The 20,138-nt window shown below is 49.4% G+C and overlaps 1 protein-coding gene across 1 annotated transcript in view; it reads left to right on the top strand.

The window, feature by feature from the left end:
- Nucleotides 1-5,407: 5,407 nt before the first annotated feature.
- The window catches only part of NXN (nucleoredoxin), a 68,763-nt gene continuing 54,032 nt past the window's right edge, over nucleotides 5,408-20,138 (top strand). The window contains exon 1 of the mRNA XM_088131310.1: nucleotides 5,408-5,847. Within this exon, the coding sequence (XP_087987436.1) occupies nucleotides 5,491-5,847 (357 nt within the window). The 5' untranslated portion in view covers nucleotides 5,408-5,490. The remainder of the gene's footprint in view (nucleotides 5,848-20,138) is intronic.

Here is a 20,138-nt window from a genome sequence, read left to right as displayed (position 1 = left end):
TCTGAGAAATCTGTGGAGTGTTTTGTTGGCTGCTGATGGGTTCCACCAGAGATGTTAGCCCCACGCTTCAAGAATGTCCACAGGGTGTGGTCCGACACTTCAAGGTGGCAGCTGTGATGGTGTGACCGAAGCACCCCCTCTTTTTAAGGTGCATAAAAAACAGGGGGAACTTCCACTGCACTGTTGCAGGGGCCATGTTGACTTTTTTGACCACACCCATACCCCGTTTGTAGCTCTATTTCTTCTCCATCCATGGCATCTAACTTTTGTATTTCAAGAGTGACGTTTGGTTCTGAACAGTGTGGAGTTGGATAAGAAGTCTCTACACCAGTGTTTCTCAACCTTGGCCGCTTGAAGATGGGTGGACTTCGACTCCCAGAATTCCCAAGGCTGGCTGGGGAATTCTGGGAGTCGAAGTCCACCCATCTTCAAGCGGCCAAGGTTGAGAAACACTGCTGCACACCATAGAGTTTTTAAAACCATGGGGTCTTCTAATGCATGCAATGCTATTTCATAATTCTACTTCTCACAACCCAAAGCCCAGCATCGGTGATTTTTGCTCCCACGCCCCCATTCTGCATTTGGCGGGGAGGGGTTTATCTTTGTACATCGGTGTGGCTCAGGTTTTTTTTTACCCCCATAAACTTTTGCAAGGGAGTTGATTTATTGCAAGGGTTGGCAGGGGAGGGGTGGTTGTGCCACCATGAAATGAACGAGTTTCTTATCATCTTGGGGGGGGGGGTTCATAACACCATTCAGCCCGATTCTGATCTTTGTAGGCGGAGACCCGCTGAATATCTTTTATTTCCTGACTGCTGGTTCTTTTACGGCTGACGGTTGATCTGAAAAGGCCGTCCTAAAGCTACAAGTGCTCCGGAGGGCTGGCGCATGGAATTTTTTTCCTAAAACAACACTGTAAAACTGACCACCGGGCCACTAACATCAGGACCTTCGTCTGCCAAGAGAAACGAGATATTCGGTTTCTAACCCCGTAAAACCGCTCAGTCTCTCGGCCCAAGGTTTCCTCTGCAAAGAGGCCCCTTGCGTAACGTGTAATGTTGTGTAACGTTCCGGATCATCTGCGAGAACGACGCGGTCCCCAAACCTCCCTTCCAGGTAGGCCTGGCGCTGCCCCTCCTAAAGGAATGGAAGCAAGATGAAGTCCTAAAAAGAGGGACTGGAGGAAGGGGCAATGGGGGAAGGAGGACAGCCCCCTTCAAAGACCTGCAGGGTCTCAGGAAAAGATAGTTGAGATCCATCCTCTTGCCCCAGAGAGCAGGGGATGGAGTAAACGGCGTTGCCAGAAGGCAGATTCCAACGCTGTAAGATTAAAAGCAATTTGGTAGTGGAACCGGTGGTCTGGAGCGGGTGGGCTCCTTTTCACCGGACATGTCCAAGCACAGCCTGGACAGCCACCGGTCAGGGATGCTTTGGGGTAGTGGTTTAGGCACCAGGCTAGAAACCGGGAGGCTGTGAGTTCTAATCGTGCCTCAGGTGCAAAGCCAGCTGGGTGACCTTGCGCCAGTCTCTCTCAGCCCCAGGAAGGAGGCAATGGCAAACCCCTTCCGAAAAGCCTTCCAAGAAAACTGCAGGGACTGGCCCAGGCAGTCGCCAGGAGTCATCACGGACTCAAAGGAACAGAAGGAAAACTCAGCAGGGGTTTGGCTTGATGACCTCAAGGATACCTTCCAACACTAGGATTCTACCATTAAGAATGGCAAAACCTCCTCTTCGTAAAAAGGAGGCCACCCCAAGGAGAGCATTCAGCCTTGGACCCTCTTGTTAGCCGTCACAAAGTCAGAGATGAGTCCTTTTCCTGCCCTGCAAGGTTTCTCCCCAGGACAAAGAGAACCCACGCAAAAGGGGGCAGCAGGGTTACCTGGTGGTCCCCTTTCCCAAAGCACTGAGGTCCCCCTGGCGCAAACCAGTATCGAATGGGAGCGACGCAGAAGGTCAAACCCTGAGCTCCCCAGAGGAAGGAGCGAGAGGCTGCTGCTTTGGGCCTTTGGTCTTCAAAATGCAGAGATCCTCGGGTGCCACAAGGTGGCACCCGAACCTCACAGCTTCTGCAGCGCCGGTTCCCTTTTCCCACGGAGGTTAGGAAGTAACGTTTTCCCCAGGTTTGGGGGTCTCGGCAGGGCTTGTATTTATGAGTACTCCACTCAGCCATGTTGGCTTGTATCGGGGGAAGTCTACTGCCCCCGGAGAGGGTAACCTGTGTGGTCGTGTGGCACTCCTATTAGAAGCAAAGCCAAACCGGGGCTGTCTTGCCCAGGAGGCGGCTTTTATAACAAAAATACATGTTTGCTCCAACACAAGCCTGAAATTGACCAATGGCTACAGGGACCCTGTGCCCTTTCTTATAGGAGCAGCCCTCTATTTCAGAAAGCTGCCCTTTAAGATTTCTTTAATTATTCATTTCCCTGGGTTCGCTCTCGAATTTTCCTTTGTAGAGCAAAGTTATAAACATAATTAATCCTCATGAACCTCTTTCAGATCTGCCCCTTTTTCAAGTTTCTCCTTTATTTTTTCCCAAGAAAATATGGTCACGGTACCAATGACCAAAGGGTCGGGTGGGGTGTCGATCTGTGAAATGAGGGGGTTTGCTCCCGCTTTCTCTGTTTTTTTTTTTTAACTTTCCAGTTTCATCTACTCCTGGTGGTCTCCTCTCCAAGTACTAACCAGGGTTAGCTGCTTTAGCTCTTCAGGCTCAGGGAGGGTCACACCTGTCTCCACAGTTGACCCCAGCGCTATCTGCTTTCTTGGTTCGCCTTTTGTGTTTCAGTCCAGCAAATATTGCAATCAGCCAATATTGATTAAAATACACGCAATAAAAAGGACAATTAAAACATCAGAATGAAATCAGAAATGAACGGATCCAGCGTTTAGCACAGCTGGGGAAAAAGAAGAAATGAAGGGTCCCCCCCCCCCATCTCGCCTCTGTCCTGATTACATTCTGGTTCCAGGTAGCAAAACTGGAGTTTCATTGGTGTTTTCCTGAACAAACCAGAATAACAAAACAAGGACGATCCTTTATTTATTTAATTTATTTAATTTATTTATTTATTCGGCTTGTATGCCGCCCATCTCCCCCATGGGTGACTCTGGGCGGCTCACAATAAAGAAGAAGAAATACAATTCTCTCCAAGATGGCTAAAAACTATAAATAATCAAAAAACATATTAAAAATACCCTAAAAACCTCCTCTAATTTTGGCCCTATAAAAACCTGTAAGATGCTGGGGGGGGCAACCCATCACCCCCCCCAGCCATCTCCACAGGTGCGGGCCCCCCTCTGCCCCCCAGGCCTTCTGGCAGAGCCAGGATTTGATCCCTTTCCTGAAGGCCACGAGGGAGGGGGCACACCGGACCTCGGGAGGCAGGATGTTCCATAGGGCGGGCGCTGCAGCAGAAAAGGCCCTCTGCCTAGACCCCACCAATCGAAATTCCCTGACCGGTGGGGTCTGCAACCTGCCCCCTCTGCTGGACCGAGTGGGACGGGCTGAAGTGACCGGGGTGAGGCGGTTCCCCAATTCTGGCTATGAAACAACCCAGCATCCTCCAACTTCAAGAGAACTGACGGCGTCTGGTTCCTAGTTAGCTTAACTGCTTTGCGATCACAGGAAGCACACGTTGGAGCAAACGCAGGGCTGTGACAAGCTCAGACTCGCCGGGATCCTGGTTTGTTGTTCTTGCAGTTGTAGGCATCGTGCTTTGTGCACTAATTCATGTAAGGTTTGGCCAAAGGCAAAATTAGCTTCTTCCCATTCCTGAAAAACAGCTTAGTTTGGGATGGTCTGCAAGCAAGTAGACAAGGGGGCCCAACCCCGCTTTTCACAAGACCTTCCGCCCCCAACCTTTTCCACTGGCACCAGGGAGACTCGGGTTCAAGTCCACCCTAAGCCACAGAAAGGCACTGGGTGATTTCCAGCCCCTCACTGTGTCCAGCCTACTTTACAGGGTTGTCGTAGCGAGGGTGAACTTGGAGGAAAGGATGTTTTGATCTTTTGGAAGGAAAGTGGGGACGAAACATTTTTTTAGATCTATCGATTTATTATATGCGTATGTGTGTTACCAAGATGAATTTGAATCTGCATTAAGCTTCTTGCAGGCACCTAGTGCTTATAAATTCCTGCCCTGCTGATGGACTATGAGCATTGAAACTTTAACCCAGGTCAACAGGAGACTCTTGTTGCATTCACATAACATGCCTATGGTACAGTGTTTCTCAACCTTGGCAACTTTAAGATGGGTGGACTTCAACTCCCAGAATTCCCCAGCCGGCATGCCGGCTGGGGAATTCTGGGAGTTGAAGTCCACCCATCTTAAAGTTGCCAAGGTTGAGAAACACTGCTCTAGTATGATGGAAACTAACAGGCATACAATAGCTTGCCATGAAGGCCAGGTTCACATAACCTGTGTTCCCATCAGACAGTGATCAATCAGCTACCTGAAACAGCTAGCCCAGTTGCACAAACCTGGTCATGGATGGGGGGGGGTGGCTGGAGAACTGCAGAAGAGGATCGGGCTGGCAGGTGGAAAAAAGCCCCTTCCGGTTTGCAGACTCCCTTGTGAATTGCACTAATGGCGATGTTTGGTCTCACACTTCATGCACAAGGAGAATTTAATGGAGTGTTGCAAAAGGCCCTTCTTTAGGGACCCTGCAAGCAGGCAGGAAAAATTTAAATGCAAATGACAATGTCTTTTTCAAGCCCAGCTTGGGGGGGGGGGGCTTGGTGTAGGAAGAACAAAGGGAGCTTCCTAAGCCTCTAACTTTATTTTGGCAAAGCAGCTGGAGGGGGAGCCAGATGTTTCCAAGATGGGCTTCCAGATGAAGCCTGCCAGTCCTAACTGCTTCCTAGCCTATCATCAAGCAGCCTTCTCCGAAAAACGTGTCCTCCACCTGGGTTGGACTTGAACTCCCCTCATCCTCACCCAGGCCGGGCCCAGCCAAGACTGGGGGGGCAGTCAAGGGCCATCCCGTGCCTGGGAGGAACGCCGCTGTTTGCTGCGTCCCAACCCAGCATCAGCCTCGTGCGTAACACGAGCCTGGCTCTTTGTGCATGCTCAGGAGCAAGCCGCGTCGCACCTAGGTGGTAGGAACCTAGGTCCCACTGGCCCCTCCGGACGCCACCGCCTAAACATCTGACTCAGGAGCCCGGCCCTTCCCCGTGGCCCCCCTTCCTCCCGCCTCGCCCAAGGGCCCCCAAGCGGAGCGGAGCGGGCCAGCCCCCCCGCCCCCCTCCCGGGACGGCGCCTCGGGGCCCCGCGACCCGCAGAGCGCTCCGGCAGGCGCGGGCAGGGCGCCCCCCGAGCGCGGCGGGGCGGCGTCTGCGCGCCGGCCGTGGGGGCGGACCGAGGGGCCGGGGGCGGCGAGCGCCACGCGGGGCACTCGGGCCGGCAGCGCCCGCTGGCGGCGGCGGCTGGCTGGCTGGCTGGCTGGCTGGCGCGGCGGCGGCGGCGGCGGCGGCGGGCGCTCCTCCGGCTGGGCATGGCTGCGTCGCCGGGCGCTCCGGCGCTGGCCGAGCTGCTGGGCGAGGCGCTGGCGGCGCCCGACGGCTCGGCGGTGGCCACGGCGTCGCTGCCCGCGCGGGGCGTCTCGCTGGTCGGGCTCTACTTCGGCTACTGCGGCGGGGGGCCCTGCGCCCAGGTGGCCGCCAACCTGGCCGCCTTCTACGCGCGCTTCCAGCCGGCGCCGGAGCCCGAGGGCGCCGCGGGCGCCGGGGCCGCGCCGCAGCAGCGCCTGGAGATCGTCTTCGTCTCGGCCGAGCAGGAGCAGCCGCGCTGGCAGGAGGCGACGCGGGCCATGCCCTGGCTGGCGCTGCCCTTCGCCGACAAGCGCCGGAAGGTGAGCGGGGGGCGCGCGGGGGCCGCGGGGCGCGGGCGGGCGGGCGCGCCCGTCCTGCTCTCCCCCGCCCCGGCAAAGCGGACGGAGCCGTTCCGGCGGGGCAGCCCCTTCCCTCCCCTCCCCTCCCCTCCCTTCGCCCGGGAAAACTGCCGAGGGGTCCTGGCCGTGCCTCCCCCGCTGCCCGGCCGTTGGCGAGCCGGGGGCGCCCTGGAGCCGAGCCCCGCTCTTTGCAGAGCGGGGGAGGGGGCGGTGGGAGCGCTCCGAGTAACGCAGGCGGAGGCTGCCCCGCCGGGGGGAGAGTCGTGCGGGGGTGTCGCCCAGCCAAAGCAGCGGGAGCCTGCGCTCCGGCCCCCTCCCGCCTGGCCGCGCGCCCCGCCGCATGTCGGCTTCGGGCGACCCTCTCAGCAGGGTCGGTCCTCTGGACCGTCGGCCAGCGGGCGTGCGTGGAGCATTTCCTCCGCTTTTTTCAGTCCTGCATCCCCTGTCTGGCGGTTTCCTTTGCAGCTGCGCTGGGGGCGGTGGGCCGGGGGTACGTTTTAAAAAGCCAGCCTGGTGGGCAGCATGTTTCGGGGTTACGTGCATGCATGTACGGAAGACATTTCCCCGTCATTTGCGTAAATCGGCAGGCTGGGCGATGGCGATTTTTGGTGATTTCAGACCTGCCCTGGTTCGGGAAAAAGAGACGCCTTAAAAGAGGGTTAAAAGTGGTGCCTTTTTCTACCTTCAGTTCGGGAAAGAATTGTCGGGGAATCTGCAGGCATTCACATCACGGTTTTTTTCTTATTCCAAATTAGTCCATCCAGATTAAATGACATCTGGGTTTGACTAAAAGCGGTTAGAACAGCTGAGGTTAAGCCTTGCAAGACAGCACACACACTGTGATCCCCCCCCCTTTTTTTCATCTGGGTTGCATAGTTTCCTTTATCTTCCTTGGCCATCACTGCCTTAGGGGGCAACCCAATGATCGATTCCCCGCCTTTCTCTGATCAGGGGTGCTTGCCGCTGGATTCTAATGCCCATGGTTCACAGCCGTTAAGGGTGGGGTGGTAGATTCCATTGTCCAGCGACACGGCTGAGAAAAACTGCATTTTCATCAGTTCAGAATTCCTAATCTCGGTGGATTCCACCCAGAAGGGGTGGATTGAAGATAGGCCAAAAAGCAAAACCCTTTAATTTTCTGTTATTTTCTGTATGTCTGTCAGAAAGAAATCAAGAATATTTTAGCATTAAGGTTGCACGGATCGCAGTCCGCTTTATCCCGTGCATTGGGTGAGGTGTGTTATGATCTGCAAATACTTACAAGATACCGTAATGCATTGTTAATCTTTAAAATGGCACGCTACTCTTTGTTTTTGCTGCAAAAAATTAACACAGCAAAGCCTCTAGATAGCATTTACTGGGGAGGTTCATGTGTGTTTTTTTCTCTCGTGTGTGTGTGTGTGTGTGTGTGTGTGTGTGTGAGTCAGTTCAGCAGAGGTACAGTACACAGAAGTATGTTTGTATATTGGGGACACCAATCAATAGTTGGTTTCCATCTGAAATGTTGAATTTTCAGGGAGCTTTGCAGGACAATTCGTGTCGGGGATTTGTTGGGAACGTAAGATGTTGATATTCTGATCTTAAAAGTGAGGAGTATATACCTTTCGAGGGAGCAAGAATTAAATGAAATATGCTACAGAATAAGATATGTACAGGATTAATATGCTTCTCTTTTTGCTGGGTGAGTAGCGTTGCAAATAAGTCCCCAAAACTATTAGCCTGAAAGAAAAAAACAGAAGAAGACACAAGTATTTATTTTTATTTTATTTTTAGCAATATTTAGGCCATCTTTCATTGAAATCCGAGGGGAGAACAGCACCCAACAAAATTTAACCCAGTAGATGGGTTCTCTCTCTCCTAACCAAGTTTAAGGGGTTGGGGGGCCACCCAGCTACAGTTTTGCAGAAAAAGATTTGCTTTGGTTTTAGGAACAGTGGGGCTAATTCAGAAATGTTTCATGCACGTGAATTCCTACCTACACACCACGTTTGCCTTGTTTGCTAAGTCAGCTAAGAGAGCCCGTGGGGAAATTTAACTCTGTTCAGTTTGGGCGTGATTGCGATGGGGTGGCAACATTTGGGTAGAAGCAAGCCAGGGATTGTGACTTCCACCCCTTTAATTGTGCACAACCCTTTTGATTTCTGCTTACGCTGAGGTGGAGCAAGGACGGGGCACGCTGTGAGGTCTAGCAGCTTGGCGTTACCAATAGCTCCCCTTTAACATAAGAGGGCCTGCTCTGCAAGAAACATGCCCCAGCCTGTGCGATAGGTTTTGTTGTGCTGCTAAATAAATGGTTTAAAATAGCCGTGGCAGGAGCCACTCACATATCATAAATATGTCAAAAATCTGTGGGGAGCTGAAGAGGCATGTCTGGCAGTATTGCACAACTGTATCTGGAATTTCCTTGGGTTCCAGGGACAGGCTGAGAAAAAAACGATTTGCTACCTGTTGGTTTAATCCCGCGGAGGTATGAAAAGGTGTTTGGCACGGGGCTTTCTGCTAGCTGAGGTGCAACTCCGAAACGAATCAAGAACCACCGGTGAACCAGCCCGGATTTCCTTCCAAGTGCAAGATCTCTCCTTTTCTTTAATCTCCTTTGCTGCTGCTTTAACGGGAGGGAGTGGAGGAAAATTGTGGAAACCTCCCCAGGGCACGGTTTTGCAAGAGGAGCTTCCCAACGCTTGTCCCTTGTTGCCTGAGCCTCGTGGGACAGATTTTTGTCACATAAACTACCAAATTGCTGGGAGTCGGGCAGCATATACATTCAATAAGTTGTTATTAGTAGAATTTAAATGGGAGAGGTGTCCGGTTCTGGTTGAATGGGTGAACAACAACCAATATGCTCAGAGGTTGCACAGACGATAGGTGTTATAAGTAGGTGGAGCGGCTTCATTGCTAAATTGTGAACTGGAGGTGCCGGTGCATCGCGCTCGAGAACAGGGGTCACAGATGCCAGCTGAATTAAAAATCCCCAGGAAAGCACAGAGATGCCTGTTTAAAATGCTGGCATCAAACCAGTGATTTCCTAGCTTGCTACAGATCACTTCCTGTTGGCCCAGAACATTTGGTGAAGGAGGCTGGGGGTTAAACCAGGTGCCGTGGGTTGGCTTCTACTCTTCACCCCACTTTGGGTTAGATAAAATTCTGCCCCCTCAAACGGGACCCACTGATCCACTTTTCCCAGTACCCAAACGCGGTAGGATTGCCAGTTTTCCGGGAAAGTGCCTGCAGGTCCCGTCCTTCCATTTGGGAGTCAGATCCATGCGGGTAATTCATTTGTGCAAAAACCTAAAAGTATTCTATTTTTTTCCTGTGCCTGGAAAAGTACAGGCAGTCACTTCATAGTCTTTTGCCATTTACTTCTAAAATGGGATGGTTTTTCCCCCCTTCTGGTGTCAGTTTGGGAAGTTTTCAAGCATTCAGATTTGCTGGAGGAAACCAGGTATTTTAGCCATAGAATCATATCAGTGGAAGTGACCCTAGAGGTCATCCAGTCCAGCCGCCCCCCTCCCCCAGCCAGGACAGGAATCCAGATTAAAGTATTATCCAGCAAAGGGCATCTTTAAAAAATTGGGTCCACTGTTTAACAGCTCTTCCTTTTAGGAGATTTTTTTCCCCCAACACTCAAGTTCCTCCATTGCCATGGTAAATTGGCAGTGCAAGAAACAAGCAAAGTCTTTTGGGGGTCACACATATCTTGGTTTGCCTTTGATCCCCTAGACCAGGGTTCCTCAAGCTCAGCAACTTTAAGATGGGTGGACTTCAACTCCCAGAATTCCCCAGCCAGCTTGGCTGGCTGGGGAATTCTGGGAGTTGAAGTCCACCCACTTAAAGTTGCTGAGCATGAAGAACCATGCCCTAGACAAACACAACTGCCTACTTGTCTGCTGTTTTCTTGGATATATAATTCTGATTGAAGATTTTTAAGAAGAAAGATAAAAACTGAAACAACCTAATATGAAGTAAGAAAAAGAAGAGAAAAAGAAAAAAAATCAAAGAGAAAGCTAAAAGGGCAAGAAAGAAAAAAAAGGAAAAGAAAAATAGGAACGAAAGAAAGAAGATGCAAAGAAGCAGCTTCCAATCTTCTTCTTTAAAGCAGTTATAGATACAATTATAAATTTACCTCTTACTCTGTGGTTACAACTTAACTCTCTTCTTCCTATAATCTATCCTGTCTAATCATGAAAACCATAAATCGTAAGTTCATTTTTTTTCTGTTTCACGCAGAAAAGTCCATAAGGGGTTTCCAGTCAGCAATACATGTAGATATTGTCTTTTCTCTGATCAAAAAAGTCATTTTAGCCACCGCAGCACATTCCGTCATCTTCACCAACCGTTCCTCCATGGTGGGTGGTGCTGAATCTTTCCATCTCTGTGCAATCTCGCTGCAGTTATCATGTAAAGTTCCATGACTTTTTCCCAACTGTTTGTCCATCAATCCCAAAAGAAAAACCTCTGGTCTCAATTGTATATTAATCTTTAAAATCCTCTGAATCAGTGTGTATATTCGAATCCAGAATTTTCTGGGTTTTTTACACGTCCACCAAACAGGATAAAATGTCCCTTGTTCACATTTCCAATATAAATTTGAAGTGCCTTTATACATTCTAGACAATTTCTCTGGTGACGTATACCAACGGTACATCATTTTATAATAATTATCTTTAAGTTTATAACATAGTGTAAATTTCAGTCCTTTCAACCACATATTTTCCCATTGTTCCATCTGTATATTAGAACCAACGTTTTTAGCCCGCTTTATCATACATTCTTCACTTGTTCTATTTCTGTTTCAAATTTCATTAACAGTTTATACATTTTCGCAATTACATGTTCCCCATTTTTTACACAATTCTGTTTCAAACTCAGTCTTACGATGTTCAAAACCATAAATTCTTTTGTCTACTTTAAAACTTTCTAATAATTGTAAATAAGTGTTTTTGGGCATAACCTGGGTTTGTATCTCTTCCATATTCTTAATATGGCAGGTCTAACATACTGTAATGATTTTTAAAATCCACACTAACCTTGACTTTATTGTACCACAAATATCCAGGCCACCCAAATCTCAGGTCATATCCTTCTATTTCTCAGCAGCACCTACTCTTTCATCCAAGCCAAATAGCAATCTGGAAAATACAACTTCAAGTCAGGCAGACCCAACCTTCCTCTTTCCTTTGCATCTTGTGATAGCTTATATTTAACTTGTATTTTCCCCCCTGCCACACAAACTTCGATATCTCCTCTGCCACTGTTGAAATGGTGCATCAGTTGTCAGAACAGGTATTGTCTGAAACAAAAGCATCGTTCTAGGCAAGACATTCATTTTTATCACAGAAACTCTCCCCAACAATGACAGTCATAGTTTCTGCCATCTTAACATGTCTTTTTTAACTGCGTTCCATGTCTTAACATAGTTATTTTGAAATAACACGCAGCTCACGTTTGTCATAGTGATACCCAGACATTTTACCTTCTTGTCAATCTTAAAACCCGTTTTATTCATCAGTTCTGTTTGATCTTCTACGGTCATATTTTTGGTGAACATCTTCGCCTTCTGTTTATTAATCTTGAAACCTGCTAATGCACCTTTTAATTTGCCCATTAATGTTTCATTTTAAAACAAATTAAAAGGCATCTTTTAACTTGCCCGTTAATATTTCAGTTCCCTTTAAAGGATCTTCATGCGCGGTTTCTTTTTCCAGAATGTCCAGCCTGAGAAAAAGTTGGGACGGGCCGTTCTGATTTGTGATCCCTCCAAATCAAGATGGCATCGGAGCAGCCTGGGTGCCCCTTGACGGACCGGCTGCGAGAAAATTCGCACCGGGATTCAGCTTGAATATGGCAAGGGTGGCCCAGGGACATTTTTCGGATTAAATGGGAAGATAATCTGCAGTGAAAACCATCAAGAGCCTGCGTGGGGGGCCCTGCTGGTTTCCTTTTTTTCCTTGGGGGGGATACTCTTGCACTTGAACGTTGGGGCAAAAGCCAGGGATTTCCACGTGGAACGACAAGAGGGGCTTTGCACACTTGTTCAGCTCTCCACAGGAAATAAAGACTCCCACCCATTTGAACAGAGATCTGGCCCGCCACCCCGTCGCGTCCAGCAGGGTCTCGCGTTTGCCCTCTTCCCCAAACTTTTGCGGGAACAAATGCCGTCGGCTGGCGCGGGTGCTTTTGATGGAGCCCTGCTGGGTTGCTGCTAGACGGGCTTGTTCTCCCCCCAGGCTGAGATCTGGATAAAAGACGGTGCCGCTAAATGCCTTACAACAAAAGTTGGATTATGGAAGGTTGTGACGGGCTGGTGACGGTGACGTCTCCGAGACGCCCTCCGTCCCGGGCCTTGGAGCTGCATGGCCACCGTTTAAAAATCAGTTCTGCTTCTTTAACAAAGAGGGAAATTGTGAATGGCCGACTGGGCAGATGGGACTTAATTCAATGAAGCTGGGCAGCCTTGGGGGGGGGGGCGTGTAGAAATAGTTCGAAGGAGGATGAGCTGACGGGGGATGAAGGATCGCCAGCAGCTGCTTTATGATCCCGACGGCTGTCATCGTGGAGATGCACGGCTTTCCCCCCTTTTGTGTACCGGGGTAACGCTTGCCGCGGTTTGCCCTGTGCTGGTCATGTGGATTGCCACATCTGTTAACCTGGTGCCTTTAAAAGAGTGGAACGTGGCCTCCTGGACTTGGTTTTCTGAGTTGGGAAGCACCGGCCATCTTGGCTCGAGACCTGGGGTTTGGGGACTGCAGGCTAAGATCATTCTCCAGCCTGCTCCCCCCCGGGTGTATTGGACTACCTGGTGGGGGTGATGGGAGACATAGTCCAGCACATGCCAGAGGTTAGGGCTGAAAGGATCTGGGTGGCCTCTGCGTGGGTCAGGGCCTGAGTATATAAGAGACACCCCCCCCCCAGATAGATCGACTACCCTGCATTATATTGGGTTCTTATTTATCGTAACCAGGGAGTTTTACCCGCATCGACTTATTTCCGTCCTGTCAGTCGAGCAGTACCTTGACAAATAAATCGGTGCGTCAATAAATGGATTTCAGTAGTGGCTTTCCGACGTGCCCCGCCTAGAAGCGGCAGTTCTAGGAAAGATGCTGGGCCAGGAGGCTGAGAGTCAAGGATGGCAAATGTTTCTATTCTGCTTTATCTGCTTCTCTCTTTGTTTCCGTATTACTGGTTATCCCAATTTATAGGCCGCTCCATTTCCAGACCCTCTGAACGGCTTATGAGTGTCTATATGGCTAGGAAAAAATGGTAAATGCCTAGTTTTATGGTTCTCCGAAAATGTAATGGGGGGGATGCAGGTATTGGTGGCGGGGGGGGTGGTTATGCTCTTATCTCTGGGTTTTCACACTCATTCCTGGGGGCCTATCTTAGACCCCCCCCCGCCCAAGCCTGGATTTGGACCTCCCTGGCTCCCTTAAATGAAAATCCAGAAATAACGGAGGCTGCGTTCACTCAACAGGGGTGGTGGTGGGGCTGGCCAAACGCTCACAGCCGGTTCTTCCTTTCCAACCAAAGGCACCCGTTGCAGTGTAAATCTGTGCTCCGAGGAACTCACAATCTAAAATTGTGCCACCAAGCAAACAGGGGAGGAGAGGGAGTCAGACAACGAGGCGGAGGCCAGGAAGCAATCTTTAGGGTGCAGAAAAAATAGGGCATTGCACAGAGAGCTGTGCGATTAGATGTTCTCATCAAGGAACCGCGCGGTCTGGCAAGGAAGAGACAGGTGGAAAGATGGCTTTTGTGAGCAGACGGCTGTGGAATTCCCTGCATGTATTTGCCTCAAGTGGTTAGGGGTCCTGGAGAGCGTTGTTTCCTAAGCAAGGGAGCGTGCAGGCTGATAAAGGAATAAATAAACGCGGGATAAATCAATATAGTTTCTCTGCACGTAGAGGCTCTGTTGAGCATTTATAGCTGACGCCCTTGGGTAGACCCTGGATTTGGCGTTTTTCAAAGCCATCCAATCTGCTGGTGATATGTGCTTTTTCCCCAATGGGTGCCTTCCAGGGTTGGGAATACAACCCCCATCACCCACAGCTGCAGGAGATGGGAGATGTAGTTCCAATATATGAATTAGGCAGTATTTGTGAATCTCCGCCACAAGGCCTGCTTCATGTTCTTAATGCTCTTAGCGTCTCTGGTTTGAGCCTCAGTTGGCCTGCCCGTTTACTTTTTACAAAGAAGTCCTCCTACTGAATTGGAGAAAGGCTGTGTGGTTTTAATAACTTCCTTTATGGACCATATCGAAAATTGCATCTGGCACGTGCTCCCTCTGAACAGCCCTCCAGCATCTTTTGCTCGCAGAGAAACGGTGGGGTTTTGCTGTGAACTTCAGATTTTTGGCCCTGCTTTCCTTTCTCGGTCTGTTCAGCTACAAGAATATACTATATTAAAAGGAAAATATGATGTATTGGAAAAAAAAGTACTCCCAGAAAATGTGCTGCGCTCTAGGTTGGATCCCTACCCTCTTCTTCTTCCTCCTTCCCCTCTTTATTTCTTCCTTCTTCCCCCTTCCCACTTCCTTCCCTCCTTTCCTCCCTCCCTCCTTTCCTCCCTTTTCCCCTTCCTCCCTTCCCTAGCTCTCCCTTTTCCCCTCCCTTCTCTTCTTTTTTAGCAGTAGTTGGTCTGCCAATTTCTCCATCAGGTGATTTTCTGAACTGGGCACAGAAGTGATTATTCCCTAGAGCAGTTTTTCTCAATCTCAGCAATTTTAAGCTGGGTGGACATCAACTCCCAGAATTCCACCCATCTTTAAGCATGCTGGCTGGGGAGTTCTGGGTGTTGAAGTCCACCCATCTCCAAGTTGCCCAGCTTGAAAACCTCCGGGCTGGACTGATGCAGGGTTTAATCTGGAGTGAGGCAGGGAAGATGGAGGGGAAGACAGGGTGGCTCTTTGGAGGCAGGTGACAGGCTGAGACGGAGCGCAAGCCCCATGGCAATTAGCAGATGCAACGCGTTAATTGGGAAGTGTTCTGTAAACAGAGAGTCTCGGAAACGGTGGGACGACTTTCTCCCTCGTGTCTAATGAGTTTGGTAAGGCGGAGACTTTCCGGAGGGTTGAAGCGCTTCTTCCTGGCTTTCTCCCCACCTGGGCTGGGTTGCTGTTTCGGAGATGAGTGACCCACAGATTCCGCTCCTTCCCCATGAGTGTTCGTGTCAGTCCCCCCCTTGGGCCCTTCCCAGCGCCCCACCATCTCTCACAGCCATGACAGCCATGGATGAGACGGCCGTGCGTCAAGGTGAGGACTGACCTCTAGGCAGCCTCTTACAAGGATGGGAATGAAGAGTAGAAGCTCAGCTTCTTCCCTTTCTGACTGGATAAATAGCCAGCTTCTCTTGTGACAACAGGCAGACCGTAACTGGCCAAGATACGTCCATAGCGATTTGGAGAACGCTGCCCAGAACTTCAGAAGGGCTGAACTGAAGACCTAAGCTTGGAGTTGCTAACCCCGGCTACTGTTTGCAGGCATCAGTTGCATTCTTCGAGTCTACAGCTCCAAATTCCAGCATTCGATAGTTCTCACTGTGCGGCTTTTGGCTTATAAGCGCTCTGTTCAAAAATCCAGTCAATATAATTGCAATGTGGATTTCAACTCCCAGAATTCCCCAGCCAGCATGCTTTAAGTTGGGTGGACTTCAACTTAAACATGGCTGGATGGGGAATTCTGGGAGTTGAAGTCCAGCCATCTTAAAGTGGCCAAGGTTGAGAAACACTGGGCTATCCAGTCCATTGCATCTGATGAAGTGAGATGGGTTAGTCAAAGTGCCCCCGGTCTCTTCCTGATTTTTGCAACTGAAATCTATGTAGTTCTGGCATCCTTCCTTACTTGAAGTGAACTCATGGAAGAGCTGGCCAGGTGCGACGGATTCTTGCAGGGATGTCCACAGGGAGGGGGGCAGAAAGGTCAAGATGGCAATCAACGCCCTGCCAATTTTTTGTGTGCATTGCAGGGCATAATTGTGGCTGCCAGCTTGACCTTTTTGACCTCTCCTTGCGGGCATCCCTGGATTCTTTTGTACATTGCTTACATTGTGTTTATCTAGTAAGAGGGGCGGCTATATAAATCGTTTAAATAAAATAAAACCCATTCTCTTGGGTCGGCTGCACAGCTCTGCCTTTGCATGTTCTGTGAGTGCCGCACAAGCCCATAATTTGGGGTCTGGATTGAAGGCTAGACGCCAGAGTTTTGCTTTTAGTAATTTCTTAGGCTGATGTGCAGCTGATCTTCGGTGCAGCCACGCTTCATTGCCCGGGAGCCCCTTTGCAAGAAATCCTGTTGTGGTAGCTTGCAGCTGGAATTCAAGTTGGAGCTGAACTTTTGCAGAATTTTTACTGTTCTCCAGAAGGAGACCTGCAGAGAGCTGAACCTCTGCAGCTAAAAAGGGGACCTGAACAGAGGCGAAAGGACCTTGGTCACCAACAGACGGTTGCGAATGAGTTGGTGGTGTGGGAGGAGAAAATCTCCCATCTTCTCCCAGACCGAAGATGTAGGTGACCTGGCCCTCTTTTCCCACCACAGACAGTTGCTAGGTGACTGGTGGGTGCCTAGCAACAGCAGCATCCTTTCTTTCCCATCAAAGTGGCTGCCCCAGGTTGGGGGCCTGAACAGTGGGGGGAACAGTGGGAAGTCCCCCAACCCCCCCCCTTAAATTAAGTTCCCCTCTCACTTGTGGAACCAGAAAGGCGATGCTAGGTGATCCACGGCAGCCCGTCAAACCCTTGCTGGCCACTTGTCCAGATGTTGCCCAGATGTTCTTCCACTGAGCCCGGGACGGGGAGAGAAAAGAGAAGGGGGTTCATAATTAGATTGGCGTGCGGGGTGAAGTTATGGCGCCCTTAATGCTAAGGAAGTCCTGTGTTCAGCTCTTGTGCCAGCCTAAGACACAAGTCTGTAAGTTTTATGGTCCGGCCTGCTCTCTGGTTATATTTTTCATTAGTCAATTGTGGCCTACGTTGCAGTCATATATGCATATATATTTATATTTATCTGTTTTAAGAAAGAAAGAATGTGTTGTGCCTATTCACTTGGAATGATTCTCCCTTGCCCTAGATGACCCCCCCAAACACCTAGCTTAGTGTTTCTCAACCTTGGCAACTTTAAGAGGTGTGGACTTCAACTCCCAGAATTCCCCAGCCAGCAAGGCTGGCTGGGGAATTCTGGGAGTTGAAGTCCACACCTCTTAAAGTTGCCAAGATTGAGAAACTCTGTCCTAGCTACTTTTAAAAGCTTATCCCACCCTCTCCCATGACCTCAGGATGAGTTACAGATTTAGGACTCCTCTTCTTAAAAAGTTGAATTCTAAAGGAACTTACTCTGCAGAGGATGTAAGGGTTCAAGGTGGGTGTGTCTGGATATTTATTCATTCATTCATTCATTCGTCAGATTTATACGGCCACCCACCTCCCATAAAGTGACTTTGGGTGGCGTACAATAAAGCCTACGATTAAAACCTACTGCAAAGCCAATTTAAAACAATTAAAGCAATAAACCTAGATGAAAACAAGACCACAAGCGGAGAATATTACACACAATACAGCCAACACGCGGGCTCCCCATTACCAGGGGATTCCTGGGTTTGTTAGAAAAACCACATTTTAAGGGCTTTCCGGAAGGCCATAAGAGTTGGGGCTAACCTCACCTCCGGTGAGCGAGGAACTAGCAAGTAAAGGCGTTATAAATCTGCACAGCACTGCAACTTTGATTAAAATGGTGCACGAACTGGATTCAGTGTCTTTAATTTCCCCCAATACCCGAGTTCTTTAAATGCAAGTCTTTTCCCACCGCTCAGGCTGTTTGTTAGTTTTAAGTTGTCAAAAGGACTTTCCTGCTTTTGCTTTTAATACTGTTTGAAGGGGGTGGAGAGAAGGAAGCATCGCCCGTCAAAAAGAACACAGGCGAGCTTTCTTCTCAGGAAGGGGGAAAATCGACAAATCTTTAGCAGTCATCCAGATTTTTACAGGCCAGCTCTGGTGGCCCTGGTGATGCCACGGATTAAAATTCTCGAGCTGCCCGTGGTATCGTTCCTTTTTTATTCTCTTGTTATTTCCTCTGGTCTTTATGAGATTTCTGCAAGATGGAAACCAGAAAAGAACGGGGAGATGGTTTTTATGTATCGTGCGGCCCTCCCTGTCGGTTGGACTGCGTTTCTGAGGTGCTAGACTGGGGATGATGGGAGCTGTAGTGCAATGTAGAAGGAAAGCACCAGGTTGGGGGAGGGTAGCATCCCTCTCTGTGGGTTTGCTGTTTCGAGGAAACTTAATGGTGGTGTGATTTAATTTCAGTTGAAGGAATCTTTAAAAAAAAAAGGAGCAGAGGATCTGGTGAACATCAGAGAAGGCCCATTGGTGCTCCAGCGTGGCCCGTCTTTGCCAGAAATGGGGAAATCTGCAACCCTGTTGGCCTTTTGCAAGGTGTTAAAGACCTCAGTGCTTCTGCAGTCATTTGGGCCAGGAGGTTAAGTGAACCCTGTTGGCTGGGTTTTTGTAATTATCTGAAGAGGCATAGTTTTTCCACCCCAGGCAGGTGATGCATTACAGGTGGTCCTCAGTTAATTACCATTTGTTTAGCAACCATTCAAAGTTACAACAGTGTGAACAAAGGGACTTACAACCGGTCCTCACACTTACAACCGTTGCAACACCCCCCACGGTCACGTGATCACGATCCAGGCGCTTGGCAACCAGCTCACACTTACGATGGTTGCAGTGTCTTGGGGTCATGTGATTGCCATTTGTGACCTTCCCAGCCAGCTTCTGGCAAGCAAAATCAATGGGGAACCATGTGGTTTGCTTAACGACTTTGTGATTTGCTTAATGGCCGTGGTGATTCACTTAATGACCACTGCAAAAAAGGCCGTAAAATCGGGCGTGACTTGCTTAACCACCACCCCACTTAACAATGAATTTTCCGGTCCCTATTGTGGTCGTTAAGCAAGGACTACCTGTACAATTTTTAGTCTTGTTTTCTAAATCAAGGTATTGTTTTGGTTTCAACCTTGTAGATCACCTAGAATCACTTTGGTTCTGTAAATTGTCTAGATAGATAGATAAAATCTCCTACACGGGAAGATCCCCAGTCGGGAATCTCTGAGATTAAAGCTGATTTCTGGAGGAGGAACTCTTGTGGGCAGTGAAAAGCTCTCCCACATTTCGGAAGGAGATCCTTCTGTTTCAGATATACTGGATCCACCAAATCATTTGACAGAGCAAGGTGCAACCAAATGACCTATAAAGCAAGAGGCTGCCCGTCGTCTCTCTTTGTGAGTGCGGTTCTGGGCTGGCGGCCTTCCCATTGAGGGGTCCTCTGGCACCAGCGGCCTCCAGCCACATGCAGCTTTGCTGGCACATCGGATCCTTACTCTTGCTTAGCGATCCTAAAGGAAACCTTCCTGGGCGAGGTGAAATTTAAATTTAGGGCATGCAGGCTTAGAAGGGAAGGGGGGCACTTTTGCTTGAATAAATTCTTCTGTTGTTTTAACAGTTGAGGGGGGCGATTGGAGTAAAGCATTCTTCTGCTGTGCATGTGTTATTTTTTTTTAAGGATTTCCTCCTGCTCTGTCGCCCCCACTTTCCAGGAAGGTTATTGGGGGAGGGCTTGAAAAAAAAGTTTCTGTATACATTCACATCTGGCGGAAACCTGGCCAGTCCAGATGTGGTTGCTTCTGTCAAGCATAAAAGAATTTTTCTCCCCAGAAACTTAAAGGGGCTTTTTTGTGGCAAAGTTATAACTTGAAAGGATAAAGCAATGTGTGTCTGATCATTTCTCCCTTCGTAAACCCACGGGTGTGGGGTTTTCCCTTTCTTGGTGGATCCTTGTGTTGGAAGGGACTGTAGAGGTCAGTTGGTCCAACCCCCTGCTCGGTGGTCTAAGATCTGCTAGCACATCTCTCCAGATGACCATCCAATTTCCGACTGAAGAGCTCCAGCAAAGGAGGGCTCACTGCATCATGTGGCAGCCTGTTCCTCTGTTCCACAGCTCATATGGTCAGGAAGCTCCTCCAGAAGTCTAGTTGAACCTCCTTCTTGTAGTTTCAACCCCTGGTTCTGGTCCTGCCCTCTGGGGCAATAGAGAATAAGTCCACATCTTCTTCTGTGTAGCAGCCCTTCAGATATTTGACGAGTGTAGGACAGTGTTCCTTTGATAATGAGAATATTCTGTGCACTTAAGGTCCAGAAGACATGTGGTCTTTGAATGAGGCCACCAAGTCCCATGTCAGATCAGCCATTGGGGCAACCTCCTGCC

Source organism: Python bivittatus, unplaced genomic scaffold (genome assembly GCF_059951505.1).
Source record: "Python bivittatus isolate LINGU-HERP-01145 unplaced genomic scaffold, Pbiv_v1 ctg000940_np1212, whole genome shotgun sequence".
NCBI classification, from domain to species: Eukaryota; Metazoa; Chordata; class Lepidosauria; order Squamata; family Pythonidae; genus Python; species Python bivittatus.
The sequence above is the reverse complement of the archived record's forward strand: the minus strand, read 5'-3'. Positions and strand labels throughout refer to the sequence as shown.